Source organism: Chrysochloris asiatica, unplaced genomic scaffold (assembly GCF_000296735.1).
Source record: "Chrysochloris asiatica unplaced genomic scaffold, ChrAsi1.0 scaffold00033, whole genome shotgun sequence".
In the NCBI taxonomy this organism is placed as follows: domain Eukaryota; kingdom Metazoa; phylum Chordata; class Mammalia; order Afrosoricida; family Chrysochloridae; genus Chrysochloris; species Chrysochloris asiatica.
In genome coordinates this window covers 2,882,668-2,909,259 of record NW_006408551.1, presented here as the reverse complement: position 1 = coordinate 2,909,259, position 26,592 = coordinate 2,882,668, and the positions used below count along the sequence as shown (strand labels likewise).

Sequence of the window (26,592 nt, the reverse complement as noted above, 5' to 3'; positions counted from 1 at the left end):
GACCTACTTTTATCCGTTGGAGAACTGCCTGTACAAACTTGAGTGTATCAAATTGTAGTTGGCAATTTACGAATCGGCTGATTTCACTTTTCTTGTTAGTTGCGGTCCTCCCAGAAAATGCGTGTTAACATTGACCTAAATTGTGTGTTTCAGAAATAAAATTGGAGGTTAATCTAGGCCACTCAATAACCTGAAATGTGGCATTCGATATTCTTTAACGTCTCAATTCTCGTTATTTGAGAAAAGATAATCGGAAAGTCGTTTTAACGCTGTTGTGGCTACTTTGCCGACCGGAGACGTTACTTCTCATCACGGTTTACCTTCAAGTCTCGGCAGTGCCCCGACTTAGAAGGGCGGAAAGAACTGCTTGGCCAGCGCGTCCTGTTTAGTGAATTCTTACCCATATTTAGACCTCGCCACCACTCCCGCTCTGGGAACCAGCCCGACGGGTCACTGAAAGGAAGTGACTGCCGCAGTGACCGACCCGGAATCGGATCCTGATCCCGCCCCCTCGGCTCCAGGCTTCCTTCTGCAACAGGCGTGGGTCACGCTCTCACTCACTCTCTTTCTGCCGCCATCTTGGTTCCGCGTTCCCTGCACAGTAAGTGCTGTTTGCGCCACTACTCTCTATCCACAGCCATCCGCCTTCTTTGAGGGCTGAGCCACCCTGATTACTGAGTTAAGGAGAGTTGGAAACCTTATGGGACCGCAGGATCCCTACTCGGCCATGGGAAGTGTGGCCTTGAGGCCTCCGGACAAAATGGGGTCTGTGGTTGGTGCCTTGGCAAAACACGGCAAAGGAGCTGGGGAGGAGAGGATAGGGGTCCGGAGTCCAGGGATGGACAAGTGGTCGCTGTGGCGATGTTGAGGGCGGATACGGAGTGCTTTTGCTGTTGAGAACGGCGTCTAGAATCCGGAGGAGGTTAAGGGGACAAGGCCTTGGAACACCCACCTTCTCACCCCCATCTCGTTCTTATTGTGACAGACGAGTGTCGGGACTAAAGACATGCTCTTTACATTTCTGGCCCCTGAAAATCGGGTAAACGAGAATCCTGGAGGCGGCCCCAGTCCCGGCAGCGAGTGGAAGAAAAGGATGGGATTCAAGGGTAGCGTCAGAAGTCGCCCTTGTTGGGAGCCAGACGGGAATTCTCGCCCTAGGGTTGGGAACGCAGTGGGGATTGCTGGCTTTGTGGGATTTTGAGCGTGGAATAGAACAAGCCTGGGTACTGGAAGGTCTGCTCTCTGCCGAGTGAAGAGGCGTGGTAAGAAGGTGCTTAGTTGGATCAGCAATCTGAGGGTCGCTTCCTGTCCCACTCATTCCCCACTATTTTGGGGAGGATAGTCTCCCTGCACCTAAATAATTTTCTTAACAGTCCGACGGTGCTTAGGAATACTTGGCTCTGGATTGTGCAGGAGAGTGGATTCCAGTCAACTCAAGCCTCCTTTTTATTCCCTTCCTTCAGAAATGCCCGGTGAAGCCACAGAAACCGTCCCTGCTACAGAGCAGGAGTTGCCACAGCCCCAGGCTGAGACGGGTAGGTTTCCCGAGCCCCCTTACCGTTCATTAAGATTGACCCTAAGGCTATTTGGTGGGTAAAGTGACAAAGAATAAATAATTCTCCTGCCTTTCAGAAAGTTAACGCTCTATAAGGAAGATGGTGCTGTAGCTTGACCAAGAAGGGAAGACCGTAAAATTCACTGCTGTCTTTCATTAGAGGAATGGAGTGAAAATAGGATCTTTGGGGCTTGTGGATATTTATTAAAAGTGCCCTAGCCTGCATTGTGGTGTGTGCCAACTGCCTCAAAAGGATCTGTGCTGTGTAGAATTCCCACCACATAGGAAAACAGCAAGGAAGGGGTCTGTCTCAGTGATTCTTACCAACTGGAACTGGATGACAAACAAACCAAGGAGACCTGAGCTTTTGTGAAGTTCCAGCCAGCAAGTTGCATCAAGGTTTTAGATAGCAGAGCTTGGCCTTATGCCTTCATCACATGTCTGGATGAGATGAGTACTAGTGGCAAATGTGTCCTGGGCCTCCTAGGTTGATTAACTTGTTCTGTGGGTTGGTATTGAGATGTTTCTTGTGTTCTGGAATAGTGTCTGCATCAGAAGCTTGTCTGGAACCCAGAATTGAAAGAAAGCCTCCCTTGGGCTGCTTTTCAACTTTGAAATTAATGGTGTGCAGGGTAATGTAAAGGCAAGTGTTGAATTATGGTGAAAACAGCTCTTGAAAACTTGGTAGTGAAAAACCCAAAAGTGGTTGCTCTCCTTTGCTGAGCTAATTGTGCGGAATTAAGCAAAGGGAATCCTCAGGCTGTAGCTTCCATCCTCTCTGGGGGGTTTGGTTTCCAAAAAAAACTTCACTTCTCACTTAAGGGCAATTTCTGTCCCCTTTTGGAGTTAAAATGTAGAGCTGTTTATTGTAGAACACGTTAAAAAAAAAAAAAAGTTCTCTCTTCCCACCTGTTTGATTTTTGCAGCTGAAGGGATTAATGCAGCTGCTTTAAAAGGAGAGGGCCCTAAACTGGGGAGTGAACTACATGAAGTCTTTAAATGACTAAGGACTTAATGGGATCAAATAAAGAACTGATTTCTAAATGTCCAAGAGACCTGTATCATTGAACAACTTAATTTTACAAGGAAGGAAACTGAAATTTAGATAAATTTAATCGGTTTCAAGCTTCAAAACTAATACCATTTACTTTTGAAGCAATCTTTAGGCAGTGTTAAACTTGTTCCTGCATAGTCTGAGTTATAGTTAGGCAACAACGTTGAATCAATTCTGACTCATAGCAACCATGTATAGTGTTTCTGAGGAGTGGTTGTTGGGTGTGAATTGCTGGCCTTGTGCTTAGCAGTCACGTGCTTATCCTACAGTGCCTATAGTCTGTGTTGTTGATGCTAAGTGCCATCAGGTTGGTTCCAACTCTTAGCAACCCTGTATAGGGTTTCCGAGGAGCGGCTGGTGAGTTTGAACCACTGGCCTTGCGATCTAGTGCTTATCCTGCAGTACCACAGAATGACTCCCAGCAGTCTGAGTAGGTATATAATATTAAAGAGAGCACTGATAAAACACTCAGGATTTTGTCTACAAATTTCATCAATCAAAATAAATGACCAAAGTAGCTCAGGAAATTAGTTAAGATATCAAAAGACACCAATTTGGGTCCTGGGGGAGCAGGGGATTCAACTTGTTTGAAAGCTTTCACTGTAATTATAAGGCATTGGCCCTATAAATTCTCCCAAGAAAAACTGATTGAGCCACCTGTATGTTTGTAGGTTACTATGGTAGGAGTCCTGATGTGGCACTGTAGGATAAGCACTAGGCTGCTAACTAACTGCCAGGTCAGCCATTCAGACCCACCAGTCACTCCTCAGAAACCCTATACAAGGTGCTATAAGAACTTGTGAATTGGGGATTTGGATGCTGTGGTGGTGGTGTGCTGTCAGTCCGTTCCAACAGCTCATAGCGACCCTGTATAGGATTTCCAAGACTGTAAGTCGATTTTTACAGGAGCAGGATGCTGTATGTGTGTTGTTTTGTTTTTGTTTTTGTTTTTTGTCATTTGACACACTATTCAAGGGGTTGGTCTAATCCTGTGTTACCTCCTGAAAAGCTTTACACCAGTACCTAATAATTGGTCTGTTTTAGCATAATTAAATAGTTAACGCAGATTGAGGGAAGACCTTGCTGATTTTTCTGTTTTTCTACAAAATAGAATCACAGTCCGGTTTGACAAGTTGGGTTACAGTTTCACAATATAGTCCCTACCCTTGTGGCTAAGCTATCTCTCTGAAGGTCTAATTCGTCTTTGGATTGGTGTCTGAAAAGCTAGTATGACCTAGAAAGGTCTATAGAAATTATGAAATAGACTGCAGATCTCAAGGTAGTTCAAACGCACCAGCAGCTCCTCAGGAGAAAGGTTAGGCTCTCTGCTCCTATAAAGAATTACTGCCTCAGAAACCCTATGCAGGTCACTATGAGTCAGAACCCACTTTTGAAGGCACTGAGTTTGGTTGGGGGGGGGGGGGTTGCAGTGTTTAGCCATTTGTGTAAAGAGTCTTCCTGGTGCAGTGATTGAAAATGTTTGGCTGCTAACCAAAAGGTTGGCATTTTGAACCCACCAGCTAGTGTAGGAAAAAGTTGTTTTCTGTGAGGATTTACAGCCTTGGAACCTCTGTAGGGCAGAACTTCTTTGTTCAATAAGATTTTTGTTGTTGCTGACCCGTTTGTAGTTTTTTTGGTGCATAAACCGAGGCATGGAGAGGTTAAGTGACTAGAATATTTTAGTGGTTAGCATTAAATTGTATAAAGAACTTGAGCTTCAGGGAGTATAAAGACCTGTTGTTTTGTTTACTTTTTTCTCATTCAGCTCTGATTCCTCCTCATTGTCACCACTCACTTACCCTCCTTGTTCCCATTTTCGATATCTGTTTCAATTCATAATTTTTGATGGACAAGATAGCAAGCATAGTTGTTTTTCTAGTGGTCATTTTATTGCCTATAAGTATTAGAATGAGGTTCATTTGAGGCTGGAAGGATAGGGGAAGAAAGGGTAGTAGAAACATGTTACTTCTACCCCATTCCTGGGCTTGTGCTCCCCAGGCTAATGGGGTACTTTTAGACTGTTCTTTCCACCCTGAAGTAATTTGCTTATTTTGGTAGAAATTGGAAAGTGAGGGAGTTGGAGAGGCAGGTTTGGGAAGGGTTGTTGCTTGTCACCATTGTCTAATTCTACATAGTAACTTTGATTTCTCAAATTAAAAATTCCAGTGTTTCCTGTGAGGCATGTTGTACCAAGTTGGGGCTGCATAACTCACCTTTGTTTTTTCCTTCCCTTTCCTTATGCTTTTTTTTTTGCTTTTCTCCTCCAGCTGTGCTTCCCATATCTTCACCTTTGGGTGTCACTGCTGCCTTGGGGCCACCTGGACCTACCATTCCCCCTCCTTACTCTCTCACCCCCCAACAGTGCCCTCTGGCAACCACTAACCAGTCTTCCCCATTTCCTTCCCCTTCTGTTACTGCCTCAACCTCTTTTGAAGCTCCTTTTTTTCCTCAGTCATCCTCCGGGATAGCCCTGCCTTTGGGAGCTTCTCCCTCTGGAACCCCAACTTTCCTCCCAGACTTAATAGGGCCTCCCATCTCCCCAGCTGCCTTAGCTCTGGCTTCCCCCATGATAGGTCCATCCCTGAAAGGTGCCCATTCCTCTTCAACTCCCTTGGCTCTGGTGGCCTTGGCTCCCCCTGCAGTTCAGAAGAGCTCTGCTTTCCCACCTACCCCTCTGACCTCACCTCCAGTTGCTGGAGCTGAGTCAGTGTCAGTAACATCTCTATCAACTCCCATTGTTACCTCAGACTCAAAAACCTCGTCTATTCAAGCCCCCTCCCAAGTATCCCCTAATACAAAAAGTACCTCCAGCCCTCCAGGTATAGTCAGTGCTATTCCATCCCGCTTAGCCTCTGTTCAGTCTGGATTAGCTTCCTGTCCCGCCAAAACACATATCACTTCTCCTCAGGTCAAAGACATCCCTATTCCCTCAACTCTAACTTCTCCACAAAATATGATAACCCTAAAGGAGTCCCTTGGTCTGCCTGATGCCCTATCTTCTTCAACCCAGTCTATTCCTGTAGCTACTTCCCAAAAGACTGTGGCTCCCACTGATCCAACGCCCCTAACTTCTCTGGGCTCTTATGCTGCACCTTCTTCACATCAGAGTTCTTTTGGTTCTTCTGTCCAACCTTTAGGTCAAATAGGCCAAAATACTCTCCCAAATCCTATAGTGGATAGCATTCCTGTAGGTCATTCTTCCGTGGGGGTCTCTTATCCTTCTCAGAGATCTGTAATTCCTCCCCTTCCTTCCAGAATTGAAATGGTTCCTGCTGCTGGGGCTGCTTTTCCAGTGGGAGCTCCACCTTCCCACCTTCCTGTCAGTGTTGACAAAGCTTCCTCTGCCATCACTAGTACCCCATTGTCCCCTACAAACGTGCTAATTTTCCAAGGCTCTCCTAATGCCACCTATCATCAGCCTTTAATGACTCAGGTTCCTATTGCTTCTCCAGGGAGTCCAGGCTTCAAAGACACGCCTGTTTCTTCTATTGGAGTCACCCCACTTAAGATGCCAGGCACTGGTACAGTTTCTGTAGTACCTACTACTACTGAGGTATCTAGTTGTGTGTCTCCTCCAGTTTCATCAGGTTCTATAAGCAGTAAGGACCCAACTTCTCACACTTCATTCATTATGGTACCTGGGGCTCCCAAACAGCTTCCTACTCCTCAAGTAATAACCACTCTGGGGATACCACTCTCTCCTCTGCCAGCCCCTGAAGACCCCCAAAATCTCCCCACTTCAGTATTGGTAAAGCTCCCCACCCAAAAAGATTGCCAAACTATACCTGTCTGTCCTGTAGGAGCCCCTGTTTCTCCTGCCCATGCAAAACATCCCACCAAAAAAGACTGTACTCCATTGGCCTTGGCAGTCCCTGAAGATTTCCCTTCTCCCCAAAGTACCTCTTCTCTAAAGATGTCTTCTCCTGAGCCCACTTTAGCAAAGAAGGGCCTTTCAGAGTCTCTTCCTGTAATGAAGCCAGCCAGCATTGCTGCCTTTCCTCTGGATGTTCATAACTCCCCAACCTCTGTCATTGAGCTAAGTCCCTGTGCAAGCCCAGACCCTGCCAGTCTGCTCAAAACTTCTCCCACTACTCCTGCTGGGGTGATTCCTGTAACTGCCCAAGGGACCTCTACTGCTACAACTATAGTTAGCCCTTTTCTAGAAGGAGCTGTCTCTTTGGTTCCTTCAGTCACTGAAAGTTGCCCTATGGCTCCAGCTCTGGCCCCTGAAATTCCCAAGTCTATGCCCATTTCCTTTCTTCCCCCAGCTGGGACTCCAGATGTAAAGAAAGTTGATGGTATTTCTCACACCTCAGCATTGGCATCTGCAGCCTCCTCTCCTGAAGGACCCCCAGATGAGAAAGACTCTGGTACTTCCATCACTGCATCTTCCAAAGGAACTCGAACTTCCATCCTTGATTCCCCAACTCCTTTAAAGATTAGTGTGTCTCCTCAGACTAAAAGACCTCCAGCAAAGAAGGGTCCATCTACTTCACCTACTACCTTGACTCTTGTTCCTTCTATTTCTAAAAGTGAACCTGCTATCCCCGTTTCTCCCATTGGAAACCTTTCATCCCCTGCTTCACCACTTGAAACTTCCCTTCTTCCAGAGCTCAGTCTCTCTTTTCAAGGCTCCCCAACAAAGAAGCATTCACCCACTTCTCCTTCCTCCAAGGAGGCCCCTGCTATCTCACTCCTCCCCAAAGATATCCCTACTTCCCCAGTTGGGACTCCTCCCTCTGTCAAAGGGATCCCAGCAGTACTGTCTCCCAAAGGGGCCCCTGCAATTCAGTCCACCAAAGATGTCCACACTCCCCCACCCAAAACAACTCCTTCCAAAGGGGCCCCAGCAACATCAACTCCCAAAGGGGTCCCAGCAACACCATCCCCCAAAGAGACCCTCACTTCCCCACCTGTGGCTTCTCCCTCTTCCAAAGGGGCCCCTGCAACTCAGTCCACCAAAGATGTCCCCATTCCCCCACCTATAACGACTCCTTCCAAAGAGGCTTCAGCAACATCAACTCCCAAAGGGGCCCCCACTCCCCCAACTGGGATTCCTCCCTCTTCAAAAGGGGTCCCAGCAGCACCATCGCCCAAAAAGGCCCCTGCAACTCAGTCCACCAAAGATGTCCCCACTCCCCCACCTATAACGACTCCTTCCAAAGGGGCCCCAGCAACATCAACTCCCAAGGAGGCTCCCACTCCCCCAACTGTGATTCCTCCCTCTTCCAAAGGAGCCCCAGAAGCACCACCGCCCAAAAAGGCCCCTACTTCCCCACCTGTGGCTTCTCCCTCTTCCAAAGGGGCCCCTGTAACACCATCCCCCAAAAAATCCCCTACTTCCCCACCTGTCACTTCTCCCTCTTCTAAAGGGGCTCCAGCAACATCAGCCCTCAAGGGGGACCCTGCCCCCCCATCTGTGACTCTTCCCTCTTCCAAAGGGGCCCCAGCAGCACCATCTCCCAAAAAGGCCCCTACTTCCCTACCTGTGACTTCTCCCTCTTCCAAAGGGGCCCCAGCAACACCATCCCCCAAAGGGATGTCAGCAACACCAACCACCAAGGAGGACCCCACTCCCTTACCTGTGACTGCTCCCTCTTCTAAAGCAGCCCCAGCAACACCAGCTCCCAAGGGAGGCCCCACCCCCTCACATGTGACTTCTCCCTCTTCTAAAAAGGCCCCAGTAGCACCAACCCTCAAGGGAGACCCCACCCCCCCATTTGTGGCTCCTCCCCCTTCCAAAGAGGTTCCAGCAGCAGCATCCTCCAAAGGGATGCCAGCAACACCAGTCTCCAAAGAGGACCCCACTCCCTCACCTGTGACTGCTCCCACTTCTAAAGGGGCCCCATCAACACCAACCCCTAAGGGGGTTCCTAATTCCCCACCTGTGACTTCTCCCTCTTCCAAAGTAATGCCAATAACATCAGCTCCCAAAGGGGACCTTACTTCGCCACCTGTGACTCCTTCCAAAGGAATCCCAACAGCACCACCCCCCAAAGAAACCCCCACTTCCCCACATGTGGGTTCTCCCTCTTCCAAAAGGGCCCCAGCAACACCATCCCCAAAAAAGGCCCCTACTTCCCCACCTGTGGCTTCTCCCTCTTCCAAAAAGGCCCAAGCAACATCAGCCCCCAAGGAAGATCCCGTTTCTACACCTGTGACTCCTCCCTCTTCCAAAGATGCCCCAGCAACACCAACCCCCAAGGGGGGCTCCACTCCCCCATCTATAACTCTTCCCTCTTCTAAAGGGATGCCAGTAACACCAACCTCCAAGGCGAGCCCCACTCTCCCACCTGTGGCTTCTTCCAAAGGGGTTCCAGCAGAACCATCCTCCAAAGGGTCCCCCACCTCCCCACCTGTGACTCCTCTATCTTTTCAAAGTACCCCAGCAACAGCAACTCCCAAGGGGGGTCCCACTTCCCCACCTGTGGCTTCTTCCAAAAGGGCCCCAGCAACACCATCCCCAAAAAAGACCCCTAATTCCCCACCCGTGGCGTCTCCCTCTTCCAAAAGGGCCCAAGCAACATCAACCCCCATTTCCACACCTGTGACCCTTCCCTCTTCCAAAGAGACCTCAACAACCGCATCACTCCAAAGTTCACCTACTTCTCCATCATCAGTCACCTGTCCCATGGAGGCCATAGTCCCTCAGGTATCTAAACGGCAGTCAGCAAAGAAAGGTCCTGCCACTCTCAAAGAAGTATCTGTTGCCCCATCTCCAGAAAGTGCATCAGTTGTCAAAGCTCCCACTCAGAAAAGTCCATCTACCAAGAAGAGTTCTCCTTCACCTTCAGTATGCCCAGATCCCTCAGCTAGACCATTTCCAGCTCCTTCAACATCCTCTACTCAGAAGGGCTCCTCAAGGACTCCCAAAGCCCTCCCTATTTCTTCCATAAAGGGCAAAGATCCTGTTCATGCCCCAAAGGTCCTCTTGACTCCTCCTGAGTCCAAGACATCTGCCCCTCTATCATCCGCTGCCTCTGAGAAGATCCTTCCTAAAACTGGATCACCATCTGTCTCTCCAGCACCCTCCCCATCAGTCTCTCTGCCTCTTGCTCCCTCCCCAGTTCCCCCTCTGCTTCCTAAACAGCAATTTCTGCCGTCCTCTCCTGGGCTGGTGCTGGAATCGCCCCATAAGCTCCCATCCCCTGCTGATGAGGATGAGCTGCCGCCTCTGATTCCCCCGGAACCAATCTCGGGGGGAGTACCTTTCCAGCCGGTCCTCGTCAACATGCCCACCCCCAAATCTGCTGGGATCCCTGCCCCAACCCCCTCTGCCAAGCAGTCCATTCTGAAGAACAACAAGGGTATTTGCCTTGGTTTGCTGTGTGCATGGTGTGTCGCCCACACCCCTCTCAGGGGCTACCCACCAATACTAACCTTAGGGTGCGCCTCTTTTTCCAGTGTATCTGCATAGAATATAGAATGATACATTTAAATGTAGAAGCTTTAGGAATATGAAACAATCTTGGTTTTCATAACCTCCATTATGTATTATCTTGTGTCTCATCATAGTGACTATCGTCACCAGACTAAACTGCCATCTTCTTTACCTAAGTGATCTGACATTGAAAACCAAGACCTACCAATTTGCTTTAATCTCTACCACGTCACTAACCTTGTCCCTGGGCCTGTGATTTGCTAAATTACTATGGGATCTGAATCTGCTTGAATTTCTTTTTACTTGTAGACTTAGTAATGACCAGTTTCCCAGGGACTTCTTAAAAATGTAGAGACCTGCTTTTTCTAGCCTGAGAATGGTACAGGTGTCTGCTTTTGTTATTTACTCCTCAGTCTCTTGATGCTTAGTCTTTCAAATGAGAGAAACTTAAAATATCTTAATTCTGTTTGGGAGGGTGAGGGTTGGCGAATTTACAAGGCAATATCTAGTGGAGAAAGGTGACTATTAGAGTTATAGATTGGCATCATTGAGAATCTTGGCACTATATTGCTAGATCACATTGCTAGAGTGAATGGTGTGAAAATAGGCTAAATGTGTGTACACAACTGCTTCTGACCTGCCTCCACAATGTGCCTTATTGTCATTCTCACAAAAGAATCTTGGAAACACCTTATCTGGCAGAATTTTTCCTGGGGTGGTTCGGTTACTGGGTTAAATTTAGAGTTAACAGGGATCATTGTTACTTGCTTGTGCCAAGAAGTGAAGACCCTAACAAAAAGGAAGTAGTCATAAGATATATGTAATATGTAACCTGTTCAGCTGTACCTAATGACTACCCTTCATTTTTGGGGCTGGGTCTTTAATGGATGTGTACACACTCATTTCTTACTAAGTTAATGGTCCTTAAGCTGACTTCTCACAAGTAAGTTTGTTTACATTGAACTTTGTGAGGTCTAGAATAATCCAGTGACCTTGAGTCCAGGCAAGCCACTGTGAGCTACTTCCTACAATTTCTACTACTAAATGGTAAAAGTTGTTTGTCTACTTAGGATCTGGAACAGAATCTGACAGTGATGAATCAGTACCAGAGCTCGAGGAACAGGATTCCACACAGGCAACCACACAGCAAGCCCAGGTGGGTATTCTCTTACTAACCAGTATATAAGCAGTAGATCAAGACAACCAGGATTGATCAGAAAAGCAAACATTGTGTACAGGCAGTCCCCTAGGCTTATGAACAAATTTTGTTCCTCAGTCTTTAGAATTTGTAAATTAATTAGAACAGGTCCATGCCTGTCCTTATTTAGCGTTACTTTAGTGCAAGGAAAGGTTCTCCAGGCCTTTTCACTGATTTAAAAGCTGCTGCAAGGGCAGTAAGTGAAGGCAGTGTGATTAAAAAATTTGTTGCTAATAGAGGTTGGGTTAATCAAATATGAATTGTTCTTAAATTATATGCTTGTATCCCAGAACTGTCACCTATATTTGGAACTGTGGGCTTGAAAAGCGAAAACCTGGGGATTGTGGTATAAAAGTCTCAGGTTCGGCTTTATTTTCTCAGCTGGCTGCAGCAGCTGAAATTGATGAAGAACCAGTCAGTAAAGCAAAACAGAGTCGAAGTGAAAAGAAGGCACGGAAGGTAAGATTTTTAAAGTGCTAAACAAGGATTAAAGGTTTTGATGTGAAACATCTAAAGTTGGATTGGTATTGGTGGAATCATAATTAAAGTAGCAGAAGTTACTATGGCAGAGATCCCAAGAATCTTGGGAAACCAGTTCCCTAAAGGAGCCGTGGCAATGCCGTAGGATAAGCACTGGATTGCTGACCAAGAGCTTAGCAGTTCAAGCCACCGGAGAAAAATGAGGCTTTGTGATTTACAACCTCAAACCATACACAGTATAGCTGTGAGTTAGAATCAACTCAATGACAGTGGCTATTAACTTATATCAACTTTGCTTTAGATTGGGTATTTTTATGTTCAATGCTTCCTAAAACTGTTTCTAATGAACTTGGAAACCTATGTCTATTCTTTAGGCTATGTCCAAGCTGGGTCTTCGACAAGTCACAGGGGTTACTAGAGTCACTATCCGGAAATCTAAGAATATCCTCTTTGTCATCACAAAACCAGATGTCTATAAGAGCCCAGCTTCAGATACCTATATAGTTTTTGGAGAAGCCAAAGTAAGTAAAAAGGGGTTTTTTTGCAAGTTCTAAAGCAAGGTTTCTCAACCTAGGCACTATTAACATTTGGGGCCATTAATTTGTTGTTATGGAGGCCGGTCCTATATATAACTGCAGACATTGCCAAACAACTTCTTGGGATGGGGGCAGGGGCAAACTTACCACAAATTGAGAACTGTTGCAGTGGATGCAGGAAAGCAGTTCAGCTAAACTGTGGGTTGGGTTGAGAACATAGGAAAAGATAATAATATGGCTTCTTTTCATTTACCACAGACTAATCTCACATGAAATCTATTTTGTGTCCCATAGATCGAGGATTTATCTCAGCAAGCACAGCTAGCAGCTGCTGAAAAATTCAAAGTTCAAGGTGAAGCTGTCTCTAACATTCAGGAAAACACACAAACTCCAACTGTACAAGAGGAGAGTGAAGAGGAAGAGGTATATCAGGAAATATTTTAATCCTTTCTATATAGCAACATGGAGTCCTGGTGTGGCCCTGGATTGCAAGGTCGGTTTGAACGACAAGATCAGCAGTTCAAGCTCACCAGCCACTCCTTGGAAACCCTATACAGGGTCATTATGAATCAGAACACTCAATGGCACTTAACAACAACAACATACAGCAATATAATATATTTTTGTTCAGGGAAAGATTCTATTAAGGTCTCGATTCAAAAGATGCTGACTCCAAAAAACTGTGATCTCTCTTAACCGCTTAGTTTATTGAGGTTTTTTTTTTTTTTCTTCATCTTTCTTAGGTTGATGAAACAGGTGTGGAAGTGAAGGACATCGAATTGGTCATGTCACAAGCAAATGTATCAAGAGCAAAGGCAGTCCGGGCCCTGAAGAACAACAGTAATGATATTGTAAATGCCATTATGGTAAGTAGCCAAGCCTTTTTTACTCCTTGACTCCTCCGTCTGCCTTGACTAATTGTTGTTGGCTTTTAAGAATCTGATCGATTACATTGGATTAAACCGATGGCACTTAACAACAGCAGCAAGCCCTGAACAGCCTCTTGAGCATAAGGAATGTCTGAAATAAAAGAAAACTTAAGTCCTTTATTTTTTTTTCTGCTTCATGTCAGCCAATTCCAAAGTCTCATTCCAAAACCTATTTTGAGTTTCCTCTGGTTTTAGTGACCTAAAATCTCCTAATTTGCCTCTAATTAACCTCTGATTGTATGGCGCTGTAGGATCAGCTCTGGGCTGGGAACCACAAGGTCAGCTATTCAAACCCACCAGCTGTTCTTTGGAAACCATGTATACAAGGTGTGGTCACTAGGAGTTGGAATTGCCAACAACCTCTGATTATCTCTTTTCTTTTACAGGAATTAACAATGTAACCATCTAAAAACAAGGACTATTTTTGGTGTTTCAGAAGAGTAACTGCAGTTTGGTTTGAAATTTGTACTGTTTCTATCATTAATAAAGTTATGACTTCTTGTTGGATGAACCCAGTGGATGTTTGGTCTCTTCTCAACAAAGAATATGAAGGCTCCAGAGATGGGAACACAGATGTATTTGCCTTTAAGACCTCTACTTCAGTTAAAAGATTTAGAGCACAGATCCAACTTTAAAACCTCAGCTTTTCTCATATTGTAAGAAGTTATTGTTCCAAACAATTTGATAGGGTCTTGTCTTAAGAGACTACTACATTATAAAGTTAATCATTTTTAACTTCTGCTTTACATGTAACTCCTAGTAAATCCTGAATTCTTTGTATATAAATTCAGCCCTTCCTCAGAATTACATTCTTATTGAATACATATTGAGGCTTATCTGGCCTCTAAGACCAGCAGTTTACTTTGCTTACGTCTTGACAAGAGGATTTGGTACGGTGTTGGAACAGATGGTGGCTGTGTAGGGAAAGACTGCACTTGGTAGAAGATGAAGAGCTACTTTGTGAAGGGGAGGATTGTGACGACGATGTACAGTGCAGCTGCTCTGCTCTTGGCCATGGACTGTGCGTGTGCAGGCATACTGCGTACTGTGAAGACATCAAGAAGTCAACCTAGTCAGGGAAACCTTGTTCATTGATGATGTATCTGGCAAACATAGTAAAAAAGTGTTATGTAAAATGAAATAAGATACCTAACCAAACACATGATGCTTTTTTTTTTTTTTAAGTCAATAAAAGGTAAATTTCAGTTTGAATTGTCAGAGAATAGTTTTCAAGAAGCAAAGGACTTAAAAGATGGGTAACCTAGATAATGTCATGTAAGACCTTTGGAACTAAGCTTTGATTTATTTTTATTGAATTCAGTCTTATCAATCCCGATGATGATTAGATTGCAGGAAGGTTTGAACTTCGAGATAAAGTAGTTCAAACTGAAGCTGGGGACAGGGTTGCTATGGGTCATGACCAACTCAGTGGCATTCAACATCAGCATGATGGAGTAGAATAGGCATTACTTTAGCAGATGTAAGTGAAAAGTAAGGCCCCAAGGACGTCCACCAAAACTGGTAGGTGACTGGAGAAACAAGCTGAAGGCGGGTTGAGAATTAAGACTTAACATCTCACTAAGGTAGAACAGTTTGATGCAATGACTAGAATACTAAAGGCCCTGACTACCAACTCAACGGTTTATGCAATTTGGTAACATTGATTACATTTGTGGAATTGTGCAATGATTCTTCACACTGTTTTCTGAAATAGTCCTTATTAACAAACTTAAGATAGAAACTCCAAAGTTTTCTGTCTTAATTTTTGAGTTGTCGGTTTGGCCTTTTATATTAAACTATGATAAGCAGTGGACTGCAAATCACAGGGTCCACTGTTCTAACTTGGGACTCATTGGAAAAAAGATGAGGCTTTCTGCACCTGTAAAGGTTAAAGCCTCAGAAACCCTGAACCAGGAACTGACTTGACAGCACTTAAACACCACACACTATCCACCACTCTGTCAGATTCCTGTACTGTGGTGGTTTGCATGTTACTATGATACTAGAAGCTATGACACCAGTATTTTAAATACCATAGGGTCACTATGGTGGAGAGATTTCAACAACAGCTTCCAGATCAGGAAGAAGGCTGGTTGTTGTTAGTGACCCTGTGACAACAGAACAAAACACTTCCCTGTCCTGCACCAACCTCACTTCATGCACATGGCTGCCACTGTGCTAATCCATCTCATTGAGGGGGTCTTCCTCTTTTTCTCTGACCCTCCACTTTATCAAACATGATATCCTCCAGTGATTGGTCCCTCCTAACAGTATGTCTGAAGCATGACAGTCTGGTCATTCTGGCTTCCAAGGAACATTTTGGCTGTACTTCTAACATAGATCTGAAAACCTTAAAAATAGTAGTAAAACATTGTCAGATGGTTGTGACATAAAACCCTCAGGCTGGAAGGCACTCAAAATGTGACAGGAAGAGCTGCTGCCTCAAAGTAGAGGTAACCATGATAACATGAATGGAGTAAAGCTGCCAAGACCTTCATTTGCTGATGGGACCCAACTCAGTGAGATACAGGTAGAAACATTCGAAGAATGAATCAAATTTGGAAGTTGTCAAAAATTGTATAGAACACAAAGATCGATGATATCCTTGGTGTTAGCTGAAATGGACTGGCATTGGCCATTTTGAATCTGGCAACTGGTTTACTATGCTGGAAAGGGCAAATTGAAGAGTAATGGTGTAGCATTCATTATCAAAAAGAAAATTTCAAGATCTATCTTGAAGTACAAAGCTGTCTATGATAGGGTAATATCCATGTGCTTACAAGGAAAACAAGTTAATACCACTGTTATCAAATTTGCACACCTACCTTTAAAGCAAGTGATGATGGAATTGAATTCAGGGAACTTCCTCAGGCTGGAATTGATCAAACATGCAATCAAGATACAATGTAATTACTGGTGATTGGAATGCCAAGGTTGGAATTGAATCTGTAGTTGGAAAATACAGCCTTGGTGATAGGAGTGATGGAACTTTGCAAGACTAGTGACTTCTTCATTGAAGGTACATTTTCTAAACAACATAAAAGGTGACTATAGACATGGAAAACACAAAAATCAAATTGACTACATCTGTGAGAATAGACAGTGGAAAAGCTCCATATTATAAACCAAAACCAGGCCAGGAGCAGACTAGAACAGACCATCAATTGCTCATATGCAAATTTGAGCTGAAGCTGAAGATAAGTCAACAAGAGCCAAAATAGGACCTTGAACAAATCCCACCTGAATTTAGAGCCCATCTCAAGAAAAAGTTTAATGTATTAGACACTAATGTCTGAAGACTATAGAGCTATGGGATGATATCAAGAAAATCATACAGTAAGAAAGCAAAAGATTATTAAAAACACAGCAAAGAAAGAAAAGACCAAAAGGAATAACAGAAGAGACTAAACTTTCTCTCCAGGTGACATGCTAAAGCAAATGGAATAAATGAAGTAAAGAGCTGTACAGATGATTTCAAAGGGCTACTTGAGAAGACAAAATTGGAGTTTAGGAAACCAAAAGGGAAGAACATGCTCAGCATTTTTCAAGCTAAAAGAACTGAAGAAAAAATTCAAGCCTAAACTTATCATGCTGAAGTTAGTTGCCATCGAGTCGGTAATGACACATAGCGACCTGCACAGCAGAATGAAAAACTGCCCGATCCTGGGCCAACCTCACTACTGTTGCCATACTTGAGTCCATCGCTGCTGCCACTTGGGCAATCCATCTCGCTGGAGGTCTTCCTCTTTTTCTCTGACCCTCCACCTTACCAAACATGATACCATTCTCCAGCGACTGGTCCCTCCTGACAATATGTCCAAAGTATTAGAGACGAAGTATGGCTATCTTGGCCTCCAAGGAGCACTCTGGCTGCACTTCTTCCAAAGGATCTATCAGTTCTTTTGGCAGCCCATGGCACTTCCAATATTCTCCAACACCATAACTCAAAGGCATCAATTCTTCTACAATCTTCCTTATTCACTGTCCAACTTTCGCATGCATATGAGGTTATTGAAAATATATGGCTTGGGTCAGGCACACCTTAGTCCTCAAACTGACATCTTTGCTCTTTAACGCTTTAAAAAGGTCTTGTGCAGCAGATTTGCCTAATGAAATACGTCCTTTGATCTCTTGACTGCTGCTTCCATGAATGTTGATAGTTGATCCAAGAAGAATGAAGTCCTTGACAACTTCAGTCTTTTCTCCGTTGATAAGAATGTTGTTTATTGGTCCAATGGTGAGGATTTTTGTTATCTTTACATTGAGATGTAATCCATACCAAAGGCTGTGCTCTCTGATCTTCATCAGTAAATGTTTTAAGTCCTCTCCACTTTCAGCAAGGAAGGTTGTATCATATGCATATTGCAGGTTGTTAATGAGTCTTCTTCCAATCCATGTTTTTCTTCATATAACCCAGCTTCTTGGATTATTTGCTCAGCATACAGGTTGAATAAGTATGATGAAAGAATACAACCATGTCACACACCATTCTTAATTTTAAACCATTCGGTGTTCCCATGTTCTGTTCGAACAACTGCCTCTTGGTCCAGGTACAGATTCCCCATGAGCACAATTAAGTGTTCAGGAATACTCATACTTCACAATGTTGTCCGTAGCTTGTCATGATCCACACAATCAAAAGCCTTTGCATAGTCAAGAAAACACAGGTAAACATCTTTCTGATATTCTCTGCTTTCAGCCAAGGTCCATCGGACATCAGCAATAATATCCCTTGTTCCACGGTCTCTTCTGAATCCAGATTGAACCTCTGGAAGTTCTCTGTCAATGTATGATTGTAGCCATATTACCTTTAGCAAAACTTTACACGCATGGGATATCAAAGAGATTGTCCGATGATTTCCACATTCCGTTGGGACACCTCTCTTTGGAATGGGCTCAAATACGGATCTCTTCCAATCAATCAACCAGATAGTTGTCTTCCAAATTTCTTGGCAGAGATGAGTTGAGTGCCTCCTGTGTCACATCACTTTTCTTGAAAGATTTCAATCTTTATTCCATCATTTCTTGGTGCCTTGTTCTTTGCCAATTCCTTCAATGCACCTTGGACTTCTTCCTTCAGTATCATTGGCTCTGGATCATATGCTACCTCTTGAAACGGTTGAACAGTAACCATTTCCTTTTGGTACACAGTAACTCTGTGTTTTCTTTCCATCTATTCTTGATGCTTTCTGCATCATTCAATTATTTGCCCAGAGAATATTGAAGGATGCTATGGGCAAAATACTCAATGATGCAGAAAGTATCAAAAGAAGGTAGGATTCCTGTAATGGCTGCTTCCTGGAAGGCGGTGTCTTGTGGCACCTCTTAGCCTAAGCATCTGGAGCACCAACAACAGAGTATTGTAAAATCAGATACACTTCTATAGGTTGTTTTGTTGTTGTTGTTAGGTGCCATCGACTCGGTGCCGACTCCTAGTGACCATATGCACAGCAGAACAAAACACTGCCTGATTCTGGGCCAACCTCACTATGGTTGCCACACTTGAGCCCATTGATGCTGCCATTTGGCCAATCCATCTCGCTGGAGGTCTTCCTCTTTTTTTCTGACCCTCCACCCTACCAAACATGATATCCTTCTCCAGCGACTGGTCCCTCCTGACAACATGTCCGAAGTATGAGAGACAAAGTATGGCCATCTTGGCCTCCAAGGAGCACTCTGGCTGCACTTCTTCCAACACACATCTGTTGGTTCTATGGGCAGCCCATGGCACTTTCAATATTCGCCTCCAACACCACAACTCAAAAGCATCAATTCTTCTACGATTTTCCTTATTCACTGTCCAACTTTCACCTGCATATGAGATTATTAAAAATACCATGGCTTGGGTCAGGCGCACCTTAGTCCTCAAACTGACATCTTTGCTTTTCAACACTTTAAAAAGGTCTTGTGCAACAGATTTGCCTAATGCAATATATCGTTTGATTTCTTGACTGCTGCTTCCAGGAATGTTGATAGTTGATCCAAGAAGAATGAAGTCCTTGACAACTTCAGTCTTTTCTCCGTTGATAAGAATGTTGTTTATTGGTCTAATGGTGAGGATTTTTGTTTTCTTTACATTGAGATGCAATCCATACTGAAGGCTGGGTTCAAATTATTAAATGATGCAGAAAGCATCAAAAGAAGATGGAAGGAAAAATAATAATAATAATAATAATAATAAAGACGATGGAAGGAATACACAGAGTCACTGTACCAAAAGGAAATGGTTAATGTTCAACCGTTTCAAGAGGTAACATATGATCAAGAGCCAATGATACTGAATGAGGAAGTTCAAGGAGCATTGAAGGAATTGGCAAAGAACAAGGCACCAGGAATTGATGGAATAAAAATTGACATCTTTCAAGAAAGTGAAGCGGCACAGGAGGCACTCACTCATCTTTGCCAAGAAATTTGGAAGACAACTATCTGGCCAACTGATTGGAAGGGATCCGTATTTGTGCCCATTCCAAAAATAGGTGACCCAACGGAATGCAAAAATCATCGGACAATCTCTTTGATATCCCATGCAAGTAAAGTTTTACTAAAGGTAATACAGAAATGGTTGTATTCTTTCACCATATTTATTCAACCTGTTGGCCAGAAGTGTGGCAAGACCTGGGGACTCTTGGGCCCAGAGTCAATGACATAACCACAGAGGACTAGAGTGGAGAGTGAAGTGCCCAGCTGATAAGAAGAGAGGGCATATGCATAAGAACACCCACATTTGCATATAATACCCACTTAAATGACTGGATGATCAGAGTTCAGTTAGAAGAAGGCAGAAGAGGTAAAAAAGAGTAATCTGATACAATTTGATGAACTTGACCTACACCTATGGATACAGTAGCTCAAAAGAGGAAAACAAATCTTTATAGCAAGGATCATTCCCACCCCCTCGATACACAGAGTAGACTGGGATGCGCAACTTGGACATTGACTACCCAAAATGGGAAACTACAAAGGCAAGAAGTGATTGGCTTACAAGATTTCAAGAGGCAGCCTAGATCCAGAGGGCACAGAGGATGGTAGAAACTGAGTAGTATCCAATCTGTCTGGGCAGGACTGATAAAAGGAGATGGGGATAGGTACAATAGTGAATAAATGTTATCAGGACTGATTGTGAGGGTTGGAAATGTAAAGGTAGACATTTTGTATCAAAGGGAGGGGAGTGATTGACTTTGCAGTCCAGAAGCAGAGGTCCCAGGTACCATCAAGGGAGAAGAGTGGAGTGCAGGACCCTACCCAGAGAAACAGTGATGCCAGAGATGGAGGCAGAGACAATGGCATGGAGAGATGAAGCGGATGGTGACTCTAGACCTAGAGAGGGTGAGGGGCTGTGTCCTGATGACCTGGGGAGCAGGCTTGCAGGGTATACCCTTTGGTTGGTTGATGATGCATGGAGGGGATTATAACCATGGCAATGAAAAGATATACGATAGTATGACTGTAAAGCTAATGTTCTCCCATGTAAACTATCACATAACTCACAAAAAAACATAAATATATATATATATATATATATATATATACTTAAAAGTGCAAATTATACTTTGTACTTGATGATTAGAAAGAAAGTGAAAGAAATAAGATGACTGAAATTGGCTTTAGAAGTCCTGAAGCTCATACAGTAGGAAGGAGGAACCCTCACACAGCATCCTAGGAAATTACCATAACAACTACAACAACATATAGATTAACTGATTAACACCCCCATGATGTGAAGTACTATATTAAATATAAATCCATTATATTGAAAGTTGGAAAAAAGAAGATGGAAGGTATAGAGTGTACCAAAATGAAATGGTCAATGGTCAGCCATTTTAAATGGTAGCACGTGATTAAGAACCAAAGATATTGAAGGAAGTAGTCCAAGCTTCATTAAACATATTGGTGCAATACAAGTCTCCAGGAATTGATAGAATACAAGCTGAAATCTTTCAACAAATTGATGCAGCACTGGATGTGCTCACTCATCTATGCCAAGAAATTTGGAGGGTAGTTAAGTAGTCAACTGACTGGAAGAGATCCATATTTGTGCCCATTCCAAAGAAAGGTGACCAAACAGAATGTGGAAATTATCAAGTAATATCACATGCAAGTAAAATTTTGGTTGAAGAGAATTCAAAAACAACTGCAACAGTACATTGACAGGGAACTGCCAAAAACTGAAGCCAGATTCAGAAAAGGATGTGTAACTAGGGATATTGCTGATATTAGATGGATCTTGACTCAAAGCAGAGAATTTCAGAAAAAAAAATGTTTGTTTACTTGTGCTTTATTAGCCATGCAAAGGCTTTTGACTATGTGAACTATGAATAACTTTGTGAAGCATGGGTATTCAAGAACATTAATTACACTCAAGAGGAAACTGTATATAGACCAAGAGGCAGTCATTCAAAAAGAACGAGGGGATACCGAATGGCTTAAAATCGGAAAAGGTGTGTGTTAGGGCTGTATTCTTCCACCATATTTATCCAATTATTTATGGTGAAGAAATAATCCAAGAAATTGGATTCTATGAAAAACAGCATGGCATCCAGTTTGGAGGAAGATGTATTAACAACCTGAGATATGCAGATGATACAATCTTGCTTGCTGAAAATGAAGAGAACTTAAAATACTATTGATGAAAATCAAAGATTACAGCCTTCAGTATAGATTGCACTTCAATGTAAAGAAAACAAAAATCCTCACAACTGAACCAATGGCAAATGGAGAACAGATTGAGGCTGTCAAAGACTTCATTTTGCTTGGATCCATGATTAACACTCATGAAAGCAGCAGTCAGGAAATCAAAAAATGTATTGCATTAGATAAATCTGCTGTACAAGATCACTTTAAAGTGTTCAAGAGGAAAGCTAGCAGTCTGAGGACTAAGGTGCACCTGACCCAATGGTATTTTCAGTTGCTTCATAGGCATGTGAAAGTTGGACAATGAATGAAAGACCACAGAATTGACGCATTTATGGTATTGCAGAAGAATATTGAAAGTATTGTGGACTGTCAGAACAGCAAACAAATCTGTGTTGGAAGAAGTATAGCCAGAACACACCTTACAAGCAAGGATGACAAGACTTTGTCTCTCCTACTTTGGACATAGTATCAGGAGGGACCAGTCCCTGGAGAAGGACATTATGCTTGGTAAAGTGGAGGGTCAGCGCAAAAGAGGAAGACCCCCAACAACATGGATTGACATAGTGGCAGCAGCAATGGGCTCAAGCATAACAATTGTGAGAATGTCACAGAACCAAGCAGTGTTTCATTCTGCTGCGCACAGGATTGCTATGAGTCAGAAAGGGCTCAATGTCACCTAACAGCAACAACAAAGCTAAACTCTTGCTTGGTTTTAATAAGACTTCAAGGGATACTTTTGCTTCAAGGTTAAAGATTACCTCTGGGCAATAATTTCAAGGGTTTCACTACCCTCCAAAGCTCCCAGAAAGTCTAGCCTATAAAATTTAAAATTCTATCTGCATTTACCCTTTTTGATCAGGATTGACCTTTAATCAAATGTTCATTAATGGTAGAATGTCTAGTTTTTCTGGTTTCATGGCAAAGGAGGCAATTAACCATACATTCCATATCTTCCTCCCAATTTTTGACTCTCCTGTTGCTTCAAATAAATAGAGAAAATTGTTGTGCCTTAACAATGACAAATTATATAACCTCTCTAATCTCATCTGTAAAAATAGGACTTTTACTAAGAATGTGAACTTGTTGGCACCTTCATTCAATAAATGACCCTGATTTCTAAAGAAAAAAATAACTGGGCTGCTTTAGTTCACTACAATCTATTTAAGCACCATGCTTCTCCCATTCATTTAAGAATGGATTTTTTTTTATTGAGAAATTCTTCAAATACAGAAAAAGTTGTATGTACCTATCACTCATCATTTTTTATTTAATTAAATATTACAGATAACAGTTGTACACACTCAGACCCTTCCTTAATCCTATTTTCCTCCTTCACAGGAAATCACCATGAACTGGTATTGTATCATTTCTGTGCAAGAGTTGATACTCAGTACATATTTATGTGTCCAAAGAAGTTAGTGTTCTGCAAGGTTTTAAAACTGTAAGTGGCATCTTACTGAAAATGGTTTTCTAGTTCAACTTTATTTCCAAATTTAAGCTATAGTGATGTAGTTTTTTTTATTCATTCCATTCCATTCCACTATAGTCTGGCCTTTTTCTCTGCCTCTCCATTAAAATGATATTCACCAGAGCACATGAGAAAATCAGAGAGCAGCTTCCCAAGTCTGTGTTGTTTGTATGCCTGGTTAACATTTGATAATCATCCATTGCAAGAGCAGTTTTCAGAAAAAGTGTAGCTAATCAAAACCTTTTAGATAAGTGGAGGAGAAAGATCAGCAATGCCACATATGAATTATAAAACCCCTATTATTAAAGGCAATTTACAGGAATCACATTGCCTGGCACAAGTAGACTGCCATATTTAATTATTATATTATATATGGATTAAAGCAATCTGAGATTTTAATAGAAAAATAATCAAGTTAAAAACCACAAAGCTAAAATTGAACTACTTGGAAGCTGATTCACAAAAATAACTTACTGAAGATCCCTGTTATGGGAATGCCTATGATGTGGAGACTGTCTATCAGCAGTGTATTAAGTACTGCAAAGCCTCTTTGGAGAAGGCACACTAAAGTAGCATCCATTCATTACTAATGGCCAACCGTGATGAGCACCTTCACAGTGATACGCTACATTTTTCAATCAGTTCTGACTTATAGTGACTGCATATAGGGTTTCCAAGGAGCGGCTGGTGGATTTGAACCAGCAACCTTGTGGATTAGTAGTCTAGTGCTTGTTTTACAGCACTACACCAGGACCCCATATCATTATTGTTGTTAAGTCCCATCAAGTCAATTCTGACTCATAGTGAACCTGCATAGTGTTTAATTTGGGTTTGACCCCAAATTAAACACTGAGGGTCAATGCACTGGACTGCAAAGTCAGTTTGAACCACAAGGTTGGCAGTTCAAGCTCACCAGCTGCTCCTTGGAAACTCTATACAGGATCACTATGGGTTGGAACCAACTTGATGGCATTTAACAACAACAACAAATTAGCTGAATCTCCCACTTTGCCTTCATTACATACAAAATAGTAGAACAATACAATAGAAATTTCTGGGTATGTTTTGTAGCATAATCATTTTCTAGTGTTTGGTAGGTACTAATCACTAAGGACTGCCATAATGCTGATATGCTAAATTATAAGGGTAATAAGGAATTAAATGGAGTCGTGGTATGGCAGGCACTATGGGTTAGTGTGCTGGACTGCAAGGTCAGTTTGAACCTCAAAGCTGGCAGTTCAAGCTCACCCACCACTCCTTGGAAACCCTATACAGGGTAGCTATGAGTTGGAACTGACTCTACAACACTTCACAACACAACAACAAAGCATTAACTAGTACACCTTCTGGCAAGCTGGCCAACTAAACTGATACACTACAAAGGCCCTCTACAACAAAGATACAAGAGAACAACAGAAACAGATACAGATAATAATCCTGGAACCCCGAGCTTTAAAGGAAAGGATAGAGAAGTGGATTCAGTATGGTCCTAGAAAAGAAGCTAAACAGTGGTGGCAATAAAGGAGACAGACAGATGAACTGTTGACTGCCGCAATTCAGTATGACGATTTTGAGCTTTTGCAAGCAGCATTGGATCAGAATGGCAGATGGATACACATGAGTGGCTGATTACAAGAAGGTGCAATTTGCCCTTCTTCCCCACACTCATCCACCCCCAGTACAGCCTTGATCTGCAAGAGGTCAGAGCCACCCCAGCACCTGAAGGCAGGTAAGCTCTGCTTCTTCAAACCTGCAGAACTGGAATAGCCAGTACCCACCCAGCCAGCCCTAGACTAGCAGGAACTCTCAGATCCAGCCAACCTGCCACCAGCTGCCCTCTGAGCCTGAAAGTTTATTCTAAGAACAAAGCCTGATCTCACCACCATTAGGGCCTGCACAAACTGCTTCTGGATTGGATGTCCTGAACATGCACAGCAACTAGGCCTACAGGAATTCCATCAAGGGCCAGGCACACCACCCCTTTGTCCCTCCGCCTCCCACCTTGTGAGCTCTTTGGCTGTCCCCACAGTTTTCTATCTCTGGGTCCAGCCACTACCCTAGTTTTTTCCTTTCATTGTTTTTTTCTTCTCTGTTTTCTCCTTCTTAACCTTTTTTTATCCTTTCTTTTTCCACTTACCTTTTTTCTTCTTTTCTTAAGTTTCTCATTTTCTCTTTACATCCTTTCTTTTTGCCCTCTTGATTTTTCTTTATTATTCTCTTGTTTCTCCCTTTTCTAGTTTCCATTTCATAGTTTGTTTTATTTTTAGTGATTTCCCTTTTGTTTTGTTTTATATCATTTTTCTCTTAAAAAGTTTTATTTTCCTTTCCTTTTTTCTCCTTTTTGTTATTCTTTTTTCTTGCTATTGCCTGTATGTTTGTTTGTTTGTTTCTTCTATTATTTTATTCTTTTTGCTATGGTTTGATTGGTTTGTGTGTGTGTTTCTTCTTGCCCCACTCAATGGGACAAGAGCCTCTACCAACTTCTATACTTCCTGATCAACCCTAGAGAGCAGCCAACAGCAGCCAAACCCATCCTGAACTGAGCTGCATAGACAGCAAACTGAGAACTGTGCTTGTGCTTCCTGTCTCTAATCAAACCAAACAGGAGGACGGTGGGTGGTGAGTGCAGTGGGAAGTGCCTCAGACACAGCAATATACAATCATCAATTAAACGTTAAAAAAAAAAAACCAGCATAAGAGACAAAGGAAGCACGACAACTACAGAATGACGTACATGGCAGCATCAACCTGAACTCAGTCAACAAATGAAAGAGTCAAGAACAGAATAAAATTATAAGGACAGAGGATCTGGGAGGTCAGTCTATGATGAAAACAATTACAATGTGAAAAAAGGTAAACACAGAGATCCAGGTGGTGGGCAGGTCAGGTAGATCACTGGATAAAATAGACTATCTTAAATTAACGTTAAAAAAAAAACTAATGGAGGGAAGAACTAATGGAATGGAATATAAGATAACCACAATGGGGTTGGGGTGTGGGGTTTATTTTGGGTGTTGGGGAGGGCAATAAAAGAAGGGGGAAGGAGGCAGAAGAACAAGATAGATAGGGGAACACTGAGACAGGGTTGCATGACCTAGTGGGACAGAGGTAAATAGTGATGCATACTCAACCTTGGAACAACAGGGCTCTGGGATACAGGGATCTAGGTATTGCTTGAAGAGGGAAAATAATACTAAAATCCTTGCCTGCCTTATGAATATTAGTTTCCCTTGCCTACTATTGTAAAATAGACACTGGAGTGGAATAGAAAGGAATGTTGGGAAACATGATTAGAGAAAACTTGTAAGCCCACCTTCAGCCTATAACTGACTGGAATACCTAAAAGGGGTTCTACAA

At 43.0% G+C, this 26,592-nt stretch overlaps 2 protein-coding genes across 2 annotated transcripts; both read left to right on the top strand.

Annotated features, from left to right (window-relative positions):
- Positions 1-363: 363 nt before the first annotated feature.
- Positions 364-13,644, top strand: LOC102827981 (nascent polypeptide-associated complex subunit alpha-like). The gene is made up of 8 exons (XM_006859453.1): positions 364-601; positions 1,464-1,535; positions 11,061-11,146; positions 11,570-11,647; positions 12,043-12,189; positions 12,499-12,627; positions 12,948-13,070; positions 13,520-13,644. The coding sequence occupies exons 2-8, from the start codon at positions 1,466-1,468 to the stop codon at positions 13,532-13,534; spliced, it is 648 nt and encodes a 215-aa protein (XP_006859515.1). The 5' UTR covers positions 364-601; positions 1,464-1,465; the 3' UTR covers positions 13,535-13,644.
- On the top strand, positions 5,176-10,334 carry LOC102811467 (nascent polypeptide-associated complex subunit alpha, muscle-specific form-like). The gene is made up of 2 exons (XM_006859565.1): positions 5,176-9,916; positions 10,300-10,334. Exons 1-2 carry the CDS (start codon positions 5,176-5,178, stop codon positions 10,332-10,334), a joined length of 4,776 nt encoding a protein of 1,591 aa, XP_006859627.1.
- Positions 13,645-26,592: the final 12,948 nt, after the last annotated feature.